Below are 17,628 nucleotides of genomic sequence, written 5' to 3'. Positions count from 1 at the left end.
GTATATACGGACCAGCTGCAGCCTTCGCCTTCTGACACGCTTCCTCACTCCAGCAGCCTGCGGGGGTTTTGTTTGCTTCTTGTTGTTTTTCGCCGCACCACACAGCATGCAGGATCTCAGTTCCCAGAGCAGGGATTGAACCCACGCCCCCTCCAGTGGAAGCGCAGAGTCTTAACTACTGGACCGCCAGGGAAGTCCCAGACTGCGTGTTCCTGTGGTCGCTGTGCCCTCGTCAAAGAATCTCAGCCTCGGGAAGGAGGGAGGGGCTGTGGTCCGTTCATTGTCCTCTTTCCTCCAGCTGTTCTTTTGTACCTGCTGCTTCTGGACCCCTCAGGGTCTTCTTTTACCCCCCCCCCTTTCTTTTTCAATTTGGCAGCGCCGCGTGGCATGCCGGATCTTAGTTCCCCCACCAGGGATTGAACCCGAGGCCGCTGCAGTGGAAGCGCGGAGTCCTAACCACTGGACCGCCAGGGAAGGCCGTTCTTTTACCCCTTTAGTTAGTTAACCACCTCTTAGAGCTAATGATTCTTTGTAGCCAGCATTTCCTGTTCAAATTACTGATGTCATTTCTGTCTCCTAGTTGGACCTTGACTGATACAGAACTCGCTGTGGGAATGATTCCAGGACACAGACCCCGAAAGATGGGATTCTGAGATTATGTTGTTCGTCTCCTTGGGATTGAGGGCAGTACAGAGATTCTGGCAATACCCATATAGGGCTGGATAATATTGTGTACTTGTTTTATCCTTTTCCTCCTATCTAGCAGGTGACAGACACTGGCTTATTATCTCAAGGAGGGGATGTGGCGTCCATGAAAGTAGATACAAAAGCCTTTAGGTTTTATCCTTTTGTCTTCCAAAACCCCCAGCTCTTTAGTTCTAGGATGCTAAATTCAAATGCCCACAGGAATCGAGCTAAGTAACATAAATGAGTGAAACAGCGCCGTTGCAGAGCAATAGGGAGTGGTATGGACTGTGGTAAACTGGAGGATGCGTGATCTGCTTAACGGCACTCACATTTCATTGTTAAGGAGCAATCCTGGGGAACAGGTAGGCATGTCCCCGGATTGACTGAGAAATCAGGAAAGCACAGGGGAATCGGGGCTCAAAACAGAAATAAATTTGAGCAGTAGAGAAAGGAAAGGGAATTATTATGGGAAACATCTGTCACACGGATCATCCTTTCTACATGTGGGAAATTCCCCACCGTCCGAGTCTTCATGAGAGCAGCAGCTGCCTTTCATCATCAATGACAACTGATAAATTTAAAAGCATAATAGTAATACCTCAAACTCAGAATGCTTGCTCAGTTACTTCTTCGACCTCCTTCACGTATATTCTGTCATTTAATTCGCACACCCCTAGGGGGGTAGGCACAGTTATCATCCCCATTTTGCAGATGAGCAAACTGAGGCATACATGGCACCCAGGGTCACACAGATAAGTGGCAGAGCCTAGATGTGAACCCACCCAGTCTGTCTCCAGAGTCTGTGTGCTTAACGCCTGACCTGCCTTTCAGCAAGGGCGTGAGTGTGTGACAGAGCCTGGCTGACTCGACTTTGAATTGAGAACTCCTGGCCTGAAGAAGCAGAGACATGGAGAAGCTATTCTGGTGGCCGCAGCCATGTCCAGTGTCCGGGGGCATCCAGGTCCAGCAGCAGTGGCCTCATCAGACTCTGTGGCTTCTCTCTGTCTGGACATCCTCGTTCTATTTATCCGGGGAGTATATTTTCGCAGCTTCTCAACAACCCTGTGAGCTCCCCTGGCATGGTTACAATAAATTCCTCTTCAGCCTGAAGCAGCTGGACTCTGTACCCGGATCACTCACATCCGGGTACCCTGACAGGTACGACTCTATCGGATGCACACCTGTGCTCTGGGGCCGCTGCGCTTACAGTAAGCTCCCTCGGGACCTGAGCATCTTTAAGAGAGATTCTGGTCTTTGCAACTCACCAGTCCTGGATTCAGATGACCCTGGCTTTCCAAACTCTGAGGCCGTACCAGGAAGGGACCGAGACTGCAAGGTAAGCTCTGCTCCAGAATGATCACAGCTGTCCTGGTGACAGCGGCCAGGACCGCAGTGGAGTGTGTGGTTTGGAGCTGATCCAGATGAGGTACCTCGAGCTGATCCAGATGAGGTTTTTATCGCAGTTCATCATTATTAAGAATTAGCTCTGTGTCATTAGCACACCAAGCTATCGACTCAAATCCATCCCACCATCTGGAAGGGGCTTCTGCAAACAGCATGGGGCTCAGATGGATTTGTTAGGAGAGCCGTGAGCGGAGATCAGCTGAGAGGGAGGGACAGACAGAGCGAGAAAGGGAAATAAAGCGAGAGACAGAGAGAGAGACAGAGAGTGAGAAACAGGAACAGGGTGGGATCCGCTTGCCATCTGCCCATGTCATAGATGCGGCTGCTGAGTCCCAGAAGAGGTGATGTGACGGGCTGGCTGAAGGCCAGGCCTTCTGATTTCACAGCCTTCCAAGGCAGACCTGATGTTGGTGCCTGACCAGCAATGATTCCCCTTGTATTTTGGCAAGAAGACCCGGATTTTCCTTTGGGGGACTACAGCTCTCTTCTTTGGGTCAAGTTGTTTAGACATGGATGACCCCGCCCACAAGTGGCCACATGACCCAAGTCTGGCCAATCAGATTCACAGGGAGGGCTCCAGGATAAGCACGTAACCCAACTTCAACCAACAGAAGCAAGGCCTGAGAATTTTGCTGTAACTCTTGGTAAAGTTGTGTTCCTTGCCCCTGGGAAGTCCAACCTCTTAGAAAATGACCCTGGTGTGTTAGTGGGGTGGTCTGGGACGCAGACACTGAGATGAGGTTAGGAGAGAAAGAGATTTATTGGCGGTGACACCTGTGAAAGATATTGAATAGAAGTGGGGGGGAGGGAAGCAGGAGTGGGCAGAAGCTTTCAGACCATCATGCAGCTCTGACCACACAATGCAACAGCATAAGCACTGAGCAGAAACGACCAAGCCCTAAGCCCACCACCATTGGCTGGGGTCACCTGGGATCGGCAAGGCCTGGCCTCAAAAGCTCAGGCAGACCCCGAGGGAGCTACAGCAGGAGGCTGTCAGCAAACTGCACTCCTGGTGCTGATGGCAGACTCCTCCTCGAAAGGAGATCCAGCCGCGCGCCTCCTGGTGGGGACACATGGAACTGCGGGTGGCCTTCTTGCCCGACAGTGACTCCAATGCTGAGGACAGCAGACCCCTGGTGAGATGGACGGAGAGCACTGGAACATTGTTGGAGCTCCTGGATCCAGCCATGCTTGAAATCCGTTCTCGGGCTTCAGTCGTATTAACCAATAAAGTCTTGCCTTTTCCTTAAGCCAGATGTGTCAAGTTTCTGTCACTTGCCCTCCAAGCATCCGACTAACATTCTTAGTCAAGTCAGCTTCTTTAAGTTCAACAAGTGACTATTTTAGTTAGTGGAATCCCGTCAAAACATCTTCACAGATCAAACTGTCTGAGCAGGAGACCAGAGCCTGTTGTGTCAACACATTCTATCCCCTCAGCCCTAGCGACTGGGTCAAGCACGGCCATGTGACACAGCGTTGTGATCTAGCTCTACAACAAATGTTAGGAAGTTACATTCACATTTCTGCCTCTGAAAGACATTCAGATATTAACAATTAAGTGACTAAAATGAAACTATCTCATTGATAGTCTTTTATGGGATAAAGTAGGTAATCACATTTTTCTCTGAGATTCAATAATAAATTCAAAGTGGTGGCCCAGAGTACAGACCCTGGGGCCAGCCCACCTGGGTTTGAGCCCAGCTCCAGAACATTCGGGCTGCGTGACCTCGGGCAAGTCACTCAGACTTTGTGCCTAGATTTCTTCATCTGTAAAATGGGGGAAATGATAGCACCCACCCCAGGGACCTGGCAGGAAGATTAAATGCGTTACTCCGTGTAAGTGTGCCTAGGACAGTGACTGCTGTGTAATAAGTGTTACATATAACCGTCATCATCTAAAATGTTTCCAACGCCACCCTTACACATTTCCGTTTTCCCGAACTTGACCTTTGTACAAAAGCAAAGGCTGCTCCCCACCCCCACCCCCCCAGATTGGAGGGAGCCGGTGGGCAGAGCGAGCGCCAGCCACCACCTTCTGTCTGTCTTCCTCTGAGGAAAAAAACATGCAAGCAAAGATGAGGCTCTGTAACCCATCTGAGTGTCTCATTACAATTATCTAATGCTATTGCAGGCTTTGTGTTCTATTTGGCAACTTGTTAAAGTAATTGAACAAATTATAACTAAGGAACAATTATAATGAAGTTTGTAATTAGGTCCTTAAAACAATTAATATGGAAAATACTTCAGATGCTTTTTCAAAAACGGTACTCAAGTGAGGTGGGGCAGATTCAGAAATCAGAGAAAGCTAAGGATGCTTTCTCTGGTTTCTAACGAATAAAGTCCCCCCCAAATCATTATCCGGCATCAATAGGCTAATGTGAATGAGACAGTGGATGTGAGTGTGTAACCCAAGGCATGGCACATAGTAGGTGTACAAGAAATATTAGTTCCTTTCCTCCCATTGGCAGGAAGGTCAATGAGGGAAGACAACGTCATCTATTGCTGTCTGCGGTTTTTTATTTCTTTTTTCAATTTTTATTTTATTCTGGAGTATAGTTGATCTACTATGTTCTGTTTGTTTTAGGTGTACAGCAATGTGATTCGGTTATACACAGACATATATCTATTCTTTTTTGGGTTATTTCCCCATATAGGTTATGATAGTGTTGAGTAGAGTTCCCTGGGGTCTACAGTAGGTCCTTGTTGATTATCTAATTTATATATATTAGTGTGTACATGTTCATCCCAACCTCCAAATTTATCCCTCTTCCCCCGCCATTTCCCCTTTGGTAACCAGATGTTTGTTTTCTAAGTCTGAGTCTGTTTCTGTTTTGTAAATTAGTTCATTTGTATCAATTTTTAGATTCCACAAAGAAGTGATATCAAAGGGTATTTGTCTTTCTCTGTCTGACTTACTTCACTTAGTATGATCATCTCTAGGTCCATCCACGTTGCTGCCAATGGCACGATTTCACTTTTTGTCCTGTCATCTGTGTTATATGGGGCCTCGCGGGGAGCTCTATAGTGGAGAACCCTGTCAGACCCCACCTCGGCCAAGGGATCACTCTGCATCATGTTTCCAACGTTTACCCATGTTGTAGCATGTATCCGAATTTTATTCCCTTTTATAGCTAAATCATATTCCACTGTATGGAGAGACCATGTTTTGTTTATCCATTCATCTGTTGATGGACATTTGGGTTGTTTCTACCTTTTGGCTACTGGGAGTAATGCTGCTATGAACATGGGTGTACAAATACCTGTTTTGAGTCTTGGCATTCAGTTCTTTTGGGTACATACCTAGGAGCGGAATTGCTGGGTCACATGGTAACTCTGTGTTTAACTTTTTGAGGAACACTGCCAAACGGTTTTCCAAGCAGCTGCAGCACTTTTTATCCCACCAGCAATGCAAAGGGTTGATTTTTCCACATCCTCACCAAAGCTCAATTTCTGCACACACATAGATAAGCTCAAGTAACTACCACAGGGATCAAGATATAGAACATTTCCTGCACCCCAGAGGCCAGCCTCGTGGGCATGCGTATTGGTGAAAAGCTCCCCAGCAACCGGGTCCGAGAACCACGCCCTTAAGTCTTTGCGGCTGACTCTCTGGGAAGGCTGGCTGATTCCCAACCTAAAAATAAACCTCAGGTCTGAAGATGGAATATTAAAAATGACATTGTCACCTTGACAGAGTGGCTAATAATGCCACAGTGGGCAGAAGCCCGTCGATCATGGTGCCGCCTTCCTCTGGAGAGCTGAGGAAGACCCGGGGGTGCAAGGGGATGTGGGACAGATGCAGGACTCACCCGAGTGGATGCCCGGCTGTCCATGCCCTGCACAGAAATCTCCGCCTGCAGCTCCCCAGGCCTCTCCCCAAACTGTGAACGTGAAATCTAGCAGCCAGGCAGAAGGGCTCACCTCCCCAAATTCAATTTGCAAGGTCAACCATGCAAGAACCCAGACCTAATGCAATTGTCACATCTGTGTCGCAGCCATTTACAACATGCTCTTGCGGGGTCTGAACATGAAAGCAATTATGTGATACATACTTTGGCAAGAGCCTGAGGTCCCCATCTGGGGGAGAGAGACACTGCCGAGTGAGGTTATTTAAAAAGAAAGAAAGAAAAGAAAAGAAAAGGAAAAGAGCCACAAAAACACAATCATTATGAAAATTTGAAAATTTCCGCTTCCCCAGAAATCACATGTGAAGACCCAAGAATCAGAATCCTTTTAAAAGCTCCATTGTCTTAAGAGTATAAATAGCGTGCTGTGAACAAGCCACAACTTCAATCAAGCTGGAATAACGGGAAGGACCATTCATGGAACGTCGTCTTTTAACATTTCATGACACATGAATTGATTCTCCTCCAAATCTAATTAGAGGCTCAAACATATGAGAGGGTTTGTGACGGCGTCAAAGTGACTTGGAAACCGTATGTGGCAACTGATCCTCCTCACTGAGGTGTGATTTTTTTTTTAATCAATCTAGACACGCAAGAACTACCCACCCCACCCCCCAAAAAAGAACTACCCAAAAAAAGGACCACAGAATGAGGTTTTGATTATCAAGAAGGGGATTCTCTCCACTCTGCAAGCCCTTTCCAAAAGGCTCAAGAGGAAGGTCAGGACCAGCGCCTGGCATCCAGCCCTGAGTGACCTCGGGCAAGTTCCTTGAACTTGGTGCCTTATTCCCCATCTGCAAAATGGGGATAATGATGACACTGACCTCCCAGGCTCACAGTCAGGATCACGCCCTTGGAACAGTGCCCAGCACATGGGCGATGTCGGCTATTATTAGCACCAGCCAGCCTAAGGCCCAGACAAATGGCTCCAGGCACTGAAGCTGTGGTCCTGAGCCCCACATCCGTTATAGGACAGCTAAACAGACAATCCCGCAGGCGCCACAGCCCTTGGCCACCAGGACAGCCCAGACTGACGAGAAACAAGCTCATTGCCTTTGGCACCTGGCACCTGGTTCAGATGTCAGCGCACAGAGGGGACCCAGGCCGTCATTATCAGCACTGCAGGCCCACCGTCTGCCTGATGCGGTGTGACATTCATCAGCTCCTTCCAGCGCAGCCTGGGTGGGAAACGAGCACCAGCCGCACCCTCCGGCAAACACCTTTGCTGTTTCCTGTTCCCACCAGTGGTCCTTAAGCATCGCGGCAGGTTGAGGACCCCTGCTCAGGGCGACCCAGGCCTTCCTTCCTACATGGGGACCACACTCCACCAGGTGTGGCCAATCAGAACCTTCCATTCCCCTGGTCACAGTGACTGTGCACATGACCTTGGCCAGACCGGGCCTTTTGTTGGAACTTAGGCAATAAGTCAAAGATTAACACCTATGCAGAAGAAAGTAGGGACAAGATTTTACAGCAGTAGATGATGTTTATTGAGTGCCTACTATATGCCTGGCACTATCTATAGGCAATGTGCTTACTTCACTCTCACCACAACTCTGTGAGTGCATAGTCTTTTTAATCCTCACTTTTATAGATGCGGAAATGAGGCTCAGAGAGGGTAAGTAAATTCTCTATGGTCACACAGACAGCGGAAGAGCCATAATTCAGATCTAGGCAGCTGGTTCCAGGGTAAAGGCGACAGACTTAGTGAAACAGAATGCTCAGTTAAGTTTGAATTTCAGATAAACAATGAATTTTTTTTTGGTATAAATATGTCCTATGTAATATTGGGGACATACTTACACTAAAAAGCTATTCACTGTGTATCTAAAATTCAAATTTAACTGAGTTTCCTGTATTCTATCTGGCAACCTAATTCCAGAGCCTATGCTCTTAACCACTATACCTACTGCCCTTTCAAGATGCCATGAGAGCATGATGCTGATCACATTATCCCAGCTCCTGGATCCCGCTGTGCCTGAAGCCTGTGATAAGAGATGGCTTTTTGTCACGGTGCCAGTCCCAGTTCAAATGAGCATTTTATTGAAGGCTTACTCTGTTGTTGGGACTGAGGGGTGGAGATACAGAGAAGGAGGAAGAGTCCCATCTTCAAGGGCCTGAGGGAGGCTGAGGAGACAGGTCTCACACACAGAGAGGTGGTAAGTGGGGTGTGATCACACCTGTTGAGGCCCGGGCCATTGAGAGGGTGTATTTGTTTTCTATTGCTTCATAATAGATTATCACAAACTTAAAAGGTTTAAAACAACACACACAGGGCTTCCCTGGTGGCGCAATGGTTAAGAATCCTCCTGCCAATTCAGGGGACACGGGTTCGACCCCTTGTCCGGGAAGATTCCACATGCCACGGAGCAACTAAGCCCGTGCGCCACAACTACTGAGCCTGCGCTCTAGAGCCCGTGAGCTACAACTACTGAGCCTGCGAGCCGCAACTACTGAAGCCCATGCGCCTAGAGCCCGTGCTCCGCAACAAGAGAAGCCACCGCCATGAGAAGCCCGCGCACCACAATGAAGAGCAGCCCCTGCTCACCACAACTACAGAAAGCCCACGCACAGCAACGAAGACCCAACGCAGCCAAAAATAAATAAATAAAATGAATAAATTTATTAAAACACACACACACACACACACACAATCTTACCAATTTCATTGGCCAGAAGTCCAGGCACTGCTTAGCTGGTTCACAGCTCATGGTCTCACAAGGCTCCATCAAGGTCCAGGAGGTCCAGGGGAAGTCCCTGGTGGTCCAGTGGTTAGGACTCTGAGCTTCCACTGCAGGGGGCACAGGTTCAATCCCTGGTCGGGAAACTAAGATCTCGCATGCTACGTGGCGCAGCCAGAAAAAAAAGGTGGAGGTCCAGCTGTGTTCCGTCTGGAGGCCTGATTCGAGAAGGCTCTCCTGCCCAGCTCTCTCAGATGCTGGCAGAATTCACTTCCTGTGGCTGTAGAGTACACGGCAGCTCGCTTTTTTAAAGCCAGAAATTTCTGCTGCTTGGAGTCTCTGACTTCAGGGAAGGCCTGGGACTTCTTTTAAAGGACTCATGTCATTATCTCAGGCCCACCTGGATAGACTTCCTTTTGATTAATGCAAAGTCAACTGATTATGGACCTTAACTGCATCTGCAAAATCTTTTCACCTTTGCCATATCCTATTGGTTAGACTCAGGTCACAGGTCCCACTCACATCAAGAGGAGTGGGTAACACACAAGTGTGGGTGCTAAGGGTGGGAATTATGGGGCCATTGTAAGGTGTGTCCACTACAGACGGGACATGTCAGCCCAGACTGGCACAGCAGGACAGGCTTCCCAGGGAGAGGGGATGTGAGTCCGTTTCAGGCGTGGTGGTCTGAGGAGTGAAGAACTTCAGGCAGGTGCAGGGTTTGACCTGAGTGATTCTGGTGCCTTTGTTTATAGTGATTTCTATCTCTGGCCTCACTGCAGCCTCTCCCAGCCATAGCAGGTGGTTGTTTCTTATCATCCCACGTCTTGAGTGAGGAAACTGAGGCACAGAGAAGGAAAGTGATTGGTCTAAAGTCAAGAGATGGGAGGGGTGGGAAGAGAAGGGGGAAGAGGGGAAGAGGGGGAGGGGAAAGGGGGAGGGGAGGAGGAGAGAGGAGGAAGGAGAGGGGAGGGGAGGGGAGCAGGGGCCCCAGGTGTGGGCAGGAGGAAGAGTGGCACTGCGTCAGCCCCCCAGGCGGGCTGAGCCCACCTGCCCACACCGCAGCCCCTGGCCCAGCACCTGGGCTGCAGAGGCCTCAGAGGAGGGCAGCTAAATGTTAACCCAGAGTCTCACAGACTTTTAAAGGCAAACATAAGATTTCAGAGCTTTACTTTGCAGAGTTTAGGTTATGCAAAAAACAGAGCACATTTCTCCCCAGCCCACCCCTATTTTCTTAATCTGGAAATCCATTCTAAGTCACCAGGACCCAGCTTGTTTTCCAAGCAACCTGAGATTCTGTCGAGCTGGGGAGGGGCCCAGGAGCAGGGGGAGAGACACAGGTGAGAGGGAGTCTCTCCTAGAGAAAGAAGGAACCCGGGAGGAAAGAAGAGAAGGGCTGACACCTAAGAACAGATGAAAAGAAACAGAGGGGCTGGTTGCTGCCTCTGCTGCTTTTTTTTTTTTTTTTTGGCCGTGCCCACCCGGCTTGGGAGAGCTTCGTTCCCCGACCAGGGATCCAACCCGCTCCCCGCGCAGTGGAAGTGCTGAGTCTTTCTCGGAGTCTTAACCACTGGACCACCAGGGAAGTTCCTGCCTCTGCTTCTTAAAGCAAAGCCACACGCTCCTCCAGTACCCACCTCCCTCACCCTCAGTCCCGCTTACTGGAAGGAGCCGGCTCCACGCCTGCCGGGGAGTCATGTGACCCAGGCTTAGCCAATCAGCATAGTCTCTCCTCCTGGCCACAGTGATTGGCTCAGGTTTGGGCACGTGATCCAAACAGTCCAATGAGCTTCAACATGGCCACTCACGTTGGAACTGCTAGGGGAAAAAAATGCTTCTCCCCTCTCAGCCCTGTGAGGACGTAGCCTGGAGCTGTAAGTATTCACCTTGCTCTCCTGAGAGGAGAAGCCAACTGAGAATGTGATCAACACAGAGGAGGGCAGAGCTGATATGGGGGCAGAGAACACTGATGACATCACGGAGCCCCTGGATCCTGCCACACTTGAAGCTAGTCGTAGCACTTGAGTTTTCAGAACTGTGGGCCAATAATACCCTTTTTTCGCCTGAGCCAGTTTGGATCGGGGTTTCTGTTACACGTAGCCAGGAAAATCCTGAGTCATGATTGAAAAATGCAAGCGGACACCAAAAGGAGTGAGACCACGCTCAGCAGGTAAATGGTGAGCAGGACTGATGAGACCGGCAAGCTCGAAGCCCAGAAAATGAAAACTGGGTCCAAGCTGTCCCTTTTCCTCTCCCCAAAACCTAGCCTGACTCATGATTTACAGTTCGAGCCAGGGAAAGAAAGAGTAGGAGGAAGCACAGGGAGGGCGTCCCAAGATGAAAAAGTTTGGAAATTGTTCCAGAGCATAATGAATTGACTTAACAACGGTTTCTCCCCTGGAAGTCATCTAATGAAATTATAAGACCGTCCACTTACTGCTGGGACGGCCAAGGGCACGCTCCAAGATGATCAGCCGTGACAAGGAGCCAGCACGTAGCTCACAGTGCATTTTAAACATCATCTAAGCGGGCCTTTTCTTTTCCATTTATGACAGCCTTCAAGGCTTGGGGACATGATGGCAGCAGGCTTTTAGGATGAGTTTGTGTTGATGTAAACGGCAACTCGGCTCATCAACGCCAGCTTGGGCTTCCCGGCGGCATCCGACAGGCTCCCCATCACCTTGGCTGTGTGTTCAACACCTATTTGCTTGATGAACCGGAACCGTTCTTGTGTTTTGTGCACGATGGTGCTCGGGGTGACAGGGTGGCGCTGGGGGAGGGCGGGGGCGGCAGGGAGGGTCTGGATAGGGCGCCGGGTGGATGGAAGAATTTTCCAGAAGTCAGCTTGCCCGTTTTCTCCTTCCCTACTCTCCTCTGTCACCCGTGGGAGGCGACCAGGGGCACAGAACTTCACAGCCCCGGCCAGGCCGCGCTGCAGGTCCTAAGGCTCCCTGGAGCTGCTGCTGGGACACGGGTGGTGTGGGAACGGGAAGGACAGGAGCAGGGAGGAAGGCTCAGTGCAGCTGGCCGGCAGGTGCCGGGGTTTTGAAGAGCGATGCTAGGGCCAAGACACTCCACGGGAGAGCTGGCTCCGCGGGCGATGGAGTGGGCTGTTGTTCAGCCCATCTGTCTCTCGTTAATGAAGTTGTCCAGCGCGGCTTATTAATAAGGACGCGTGAGCTCAGCCGGCCCGGGACGTCTTGCCAGAACTAAAGGGCAGGGCGAGTAAGCCTTAACGACTCCTCAGGCACAGCCAATATGAAGTGGCTTCCAAGCACCCGGCCGGAGGAGAGGGCCGGGGGTCCTGGGTCTGACCTTAGCCCTGGGAAGGAGACTGGCAGGCCGGTCACACGGGGAGGATGAGCCCCGCCCGGGGGCAGTCAGCAACCAGGGGTCCCGACTGTTCACTCTTCCGGCTCGGGGCTCACGCCTTCCTGACCACCACTCTTCCCTCTTCCTGCCCTACAGCACCTGGCGGAGTTTGCAAAGCCAGGTAGGAAGAATAATCCCACTCCCACCCCCAGAAGGATGCCCACATCCCAATCCCTGGAACCTGTGAAAACGTTAGGTTATGTGGCCAGGGGCATTTAAGGCTGCAGACAGAATTAAGCTTGCTAATCAGTAGGTGTTAAAATAGGGGATTATCCTGGACTATTTGAGTGAGGCCTCTGAGTGAGGGTAATCACAGAGGTCCTTGTACGTGGAAGAGGGAGGCAGGGGTGTTAGACTGCTGCAGCCTTTGAGGATGAGGGATGAGCCACCAGCCGAGGAGGGAGGTGCCTCCAGAAGCTGGACGGCGAGGAACGGGCGCCCCCTAGAGCCCGCAGAAGGAACACCACCTGCCGGCGCTCTGATTTTAGCCCAGCGAAACCTGCGTCACACTTCCGACCCCCCAGAACTATAATAAATTCATGCTGGTTGAAGTTTGTGGTAATTTGTTACAGCAGCGGCAGAAAACTAATACAGGCATACTTGGGAGACATGGCCGGTTCTGTCCCGACCACCGCAACAGAGCGAGTCACACGAAGTTTTTGGTTTCCCAGCGCGCATAAAGGTTGTTTATACTATACTGTAGTCTATTAACTATGCGATGGCATTATATCTAAAACAAAAATGTACGTTCCTTAAGTAAAAAATACTTTATGGCTAAAAACTTCTGTCTGAGCCTTCAGTGAGTTGTAATCTTCTTGCAGGTGGAGGGTTTGAAATATTGCGAGAACTGCCAAAATGTGACACAAGGACACGAAGTGAGCAGACAGCACCTACAGATTTGCACAGGGTTGTCACAAACCTTCAACTGGTAAAAAAAAAAAACCCAAAACACAATATCTGCGAAGCACAATAAAGCGAAGTGCAATAAAATGAGGTATGCCTGTACACAAAGGTAACAGGCCCGGTTTAAAAACACTCAGCTGTCCAGCCTCCCCCGCAGGGAGAGGTGGCCTGCGGCCAGTTCTGGCCTCTGAGGCATAAGCAGATGTGCACTGGGTGGGCTTTCCAGAAAAGCCGTTGTTTTGCTGATACAAACGGGGCATGCTGAGGAGGGACAGGCTCTTTGCCTCTCGCCCGGCCCTGGTCACGTCCTCCTTCCTGCCTGGGACGCAGGCGGGGTGAGCAGCCCCACGCGAGCACGGCGGAGCCCAGGGCACAGGAGGAGCCGGGCACCTATCGCCCCTACACCCGCCCTACAGCGGCCTCTAACCTGCCATGACGCGAGAAAAATGAGCCCTGCCAGGGGGCAGCCCAGATGCTGCGAGACAGAGCCAGGCACGACCCAAGTGGCCCCCGGCTCCTGCAATGATGAGAAAGTGCTGTCCAGAACCCCGGCGGCCCTGAGCCCTGGGGGAGCCCAGGGTGAGGAAAGTCCTCGTCCTCTGGGGGGTGGCTTCACACTGAGAAGGGCATTCGGTCACCAGGCACGGCCGCTAACTCGCAGGGACCCAGGACATGCCCCCGCCACCTGGGCCAAACATCTCCCAGCGGGTTGCGGCTCCTGGCTGCCCCATCTGCACCAGCTTTAGGCCCTCAGATCCAGCCCCGGCTTCAGAGAAAACACGCAGCACGCCGCTCGCACGGGACTGTGCACATATACGTATATGCTTACTGTATTAAATGCCTCATAGCACCTGCCCCGTTTTTTTTATGAAGTTTGAAATAGTTTATTAAACATTGTGTGTCTGCCTTTAAGTTGGCAGAGCCCTATCCAATCTCTTACAATACCCAGTTTATACTTGACATTCACACTTGACAAGAAACAATCCATCATTTAGCCATGACGGACATTGCTGGCCAATCCTGATGCATTTCTTTTCAGCTGAGATTTGGCTTCAGAGTCCTTCTGAATGGGACACTCTGCCTATCACCAGTTTATCAGAGATGCCACCTGAGGGGAAACCTCTTTACCATCCCGGGATAGAATCACTTTTCCGGACTTTACTCTGCATTTAAAATGTGGTCATAAATTAACTCCAGTAAACTCAGTGCTGCCCCTTTTCTATAATCCATGAGAAAAGGGTTCAGGAAAGCTTTTCACTGTACTCGGTTTCAAAAAATACAAAAATGAACATTATGATGACAGGAGTGTTAAGAGGCTGAACTGAACAGTACATTCAAAAGTACATACAGCTGCTGGCGACGAGCTTTGGATGTGCAGGTCCCGGCCCCCTGTGCAGTGAGGCCACGTCCCCTGAGGCCCAGCGGCTCTGCCGCAGCAGGACCCGTGGCCTGGGGGCTCGTCCGCATCCCTGAGTGACACTCCCCAGGCGTGGACATCACCCACGCCTTCAAACACCCACACACCACACACTTAATTAACATTAAAAAAATTTCAAACCACTCAAAGCCCGTGAAATTAAGAGATCCTATTAAAACGTGAAACCCACTCATTCTCCAAAGGGAACTGGAACTCTATCTGCTGGGGAGCACCGGTGGCTGGGTGTGACGCACGGTTCCCCCAGGAGCTGCCCAGATTCTATCCGTGACACACAGAGAGCGGGAGCGGTCGGCCTGGGGTCCTGAGAATCTGCCGTGAGATGCTGTAAAGTCACCCTGGGACAGGCGCCGTGACAGGTAACGTGCCACAGCAGACAGATGGGCCCTGAAGGGTGGCAGCCAGAGCCGGGAGACGAAAACAAAGGGAAGAAAGAGATCTGGGCCTTAAGAGAGAGAAATGGAACCACAGTACAAGGCTGCAGGCTGGTCACTGCCCTGGGGTGAGCCGTCACCAAGATGCCTGCGGGCCCTGGATGGAGACCAGGCGTCGGCCATGCCGGTGCACGCACAGGAGACCCCATCTCCTCCCTGCGAGTGTGCAAAGACATACACTCTCCAGACTGCCACACACACAACCCAAACCCTCCCTTTCAGCCCCTGAAGGTCAGGATCCCCCTGTGGCGGGTGGAAGACTCAGGGATCCACCAGATGAAACCTCAGAGCAGAGAATCGTTCTTCCCCAGGCCTACGGATTTGGTGCAAACTCCTTTTCTAAGAGCCGTAGGTTTCTAAGTCATTTTTTTTTTTTTTTATTCATTTATTTATTTTTGGCTGCGTTGGGTCTTCGTTGCTGCCCCCGGGCTTTCTCTAGTTGCGGCGAGTGGGCTTCTCATTGCGGTGGCTTCTCTCGTCGCAGAGCACAGGCTCTAGAGCACAGGCTTCAGTAGTTGTGGCGCACGGGCTTCGCTGCTCCGCGGCATGTGGGATCCTCCCGGACCAGGGCTCGAACCCACGTCCCGTGCATTGGCAGGCGGATTGCTAACCACTGCGCCACCAGGGAAGTCCCTCTAAGTAACTTTTTGAATGCACAGAAGTGACAGTACAGACGTATGTGGCTCAGGGACGTGCCAGCTGGCCTGGTTCAAAAGTCCTGCAGCTCGGGGACGTCCCGGTACAAATCCAGGGTCTCGGGGTTCGAGAAGGCTTTGTGGTGCTCCACGGTTTTCCCAGCGATGATCTGCTTCACGGCCATTTCCACTTTCTTGCCGTTGAGGGTGTACTGCCAGGGGAGGGGAGGAAGCAGATAGGAAGAGCGTTTAGACCCGAAGGGGAAAGAAGTCCCTCAGCTCTGACATCTGGGCACGTCCAAGCCGAAACGACCATCGTGACCTGGGGCGACCAGAGAGAGCGATTCTCGGTGGGTGACCGTGAGCGAGTTCCTTAACCTGGGTTTGTCCCCTGGAACATCAGCTGGGGACCAGAGCATCACCCCGAGGCTGTGGGCAAGCTGATGAGTTAAGGCGCACACAGCTCTCGGACATGCCTCGCTGTTACACTGCCTCTTTCTTACTTACATTTACTTTCTTACACTGTTTATTATATTAGAAAGACCAGCTTATTTCAGGAGTGGGCTGGCTTCCTGTGACTGTCCCTGACCACCGGAAAGTGAGCTACGTCCAAGAGCCTCGCCAAACTTCCGGCAAATCTTCCCCCAGAACCGTCATCTGAATGAGATGGGGCACTGCTTTTCCCATGGTCGGACTCTGTCCAAATGCTCAAAGGCCCCTCTAAAATGCATAGCACGCGTTTCATCTTTAACCCCAATGGTCATTTGGCGGCTGTGCTGGCGTGTTTAGGGACCAGGAAAATTCTGGAACAAACAGAGCCCTTTAATAAGCCGCCGGTGCCCTGATCTCTCCTCACACTGGCATTTTTTTTTTTTTTTATCCTGAGATGTAATTAAAATTCATTCATTGAAAACCTCGGTCTACGTGTGAACTAATTAAGGATCTGAGCACCGGCTTCTGAAGGACCACCTGTCACTGGGGTGTCGTCAGCCCCTCTCGCCCTGAAATGCAAACGTCTCACGTGCTTTCTGTGCTTTAAAGCCCCAAGAACAGCCTGCATCAGCTGACAAAACAAACAAGACATCGTTTTAGAAGAAATCCTTCCCCTGGGCTTCCCTGGTGGCTCAGTGGTTGAGAGTCCGCCTGCCGATGCAGGGGACACAGGTTCATGCCCCAGTCCGGGAAGATCCCACATGCCGCGGAGCGGCTGGGCCCATGAGCCATGGCTGCTAGGCCTGCGCGCCCGGAGCCTGTGCGCCGCAACGGGAGAGGCCACAGCAGTGAGAGGCCCGCGTACCGCAAAAAAAAAAAAGAAATCTTTCTCCTGCTTCTTGGTGAGAAGGGCTGGGGTGGGGCAGAAGGTCCTTGGACTCCTGCTTGGCCCCCTCACTACCCCCCTACCCAGAAGATAAGGCACAGCCTCCCGTCAGGATGGGCCAGCACGTCAGCTGTGACCAGTGACAAAGACCTGCTGAGATCAGGGCAGTCATGGCCGCCGGGCCCTCCAGCCTGGCAGGGCCTCAGATGCCCGTTCGTGTTCCCCTTGGTGTGACCAGACCCCCGGCCGTGACCTTGGCCGTGTCCAGCCCCGAGCCCCTGTGGCTGGGCCAGACCCCCCATCCCCCAGCCTGGTGGCACAGGGCGAATCCTCTCCGAAGTGCTCCATTAGTTTGGACCACAGGGATCTGAGAACACGAGGGTGCTTGAAAAAGCCCCGGGAACCCTCGAAACGACTTCACAGGTCAAGCGGACGGAGGAGAGAGCTGAACTGAGTGCCCGGAAGTCAGGGGACAAGAGCCAGGCTGAGGACAGAAAGAAAGACAGGCCGGGGTGCTCCTCACCTTCCAGCAAATCGCTCCACTCTTCTTGTGAGCAGATACAGTTTGGGAATCACCATTTCGGCAGCAAAGGACACAGATTCATTCTCAACAAGATAAAGCCAAGGGGACTCTCACATTCTAGTTGCCCAAACTGTTCCAGATCCAGACAGAACTGATCCACTGAAGGGAAGCCTAAGACCCTCACCAGGGAAAAGACAGTGAGTGTCACTGACTCAGGAAGCCCCTTCTCTCCCTGAGCCACTGTCTGCACAGCGTCACCCGGAGTCACCCTCCCGCCGAGTGAGACAAGAGAACTCCCAGGCCGCGGGGCCCTTCCTACGCGTAACCAAAGTGG

The 17,628-nt window shown here is 51.4% G+C and overlaps 1 protein-coding gene across 4 annotated transcripts in view; it reads right to left on the bottom strand.

Moving 5' to 3' along the window:
* Positions 1–14,756: 14,756 nt before the first annotated feature.
* Positions 14,757–17,628, bottom strand: part of AACS (acetoacetyl-CoA synthetase) — a 45,334-nt gene continuing 42,462 nt past the window's right edge. For all 4 annotated transcript variants that reach the window (XM_082853304.1, XM_082853305.1, XM_082853306.1 and 1 more), the window contains one exon: positions 14,757–15,665. In XM_082853304.1, the coding sequence (XP_082709430.1) occupies positions 15,528–15,665 (138 nt within the window). In that variant the 3' untranslated portion in view covers positions 14,757–15,527. The remainder of the gene's footprint in view (positions 15,666–17,628) is intronic.

This window comes from Leucopleurus acutus (genome assembly GCF_964270905.1).
Source record: "Leucopleurus acutus genome assembly, chromosome: 13".
NCBI lineage: Eukaryota > Metazoa > Chordata > Mammalia > Artiodactyla > Delphinidae > Leucopleurus > Leucopleurus acutus.
The sequence above is the reverse complement of the archived record's forward strand: the minus strand, read 5'-3'. Positions and strand labels throughout refer to the sequence as shown.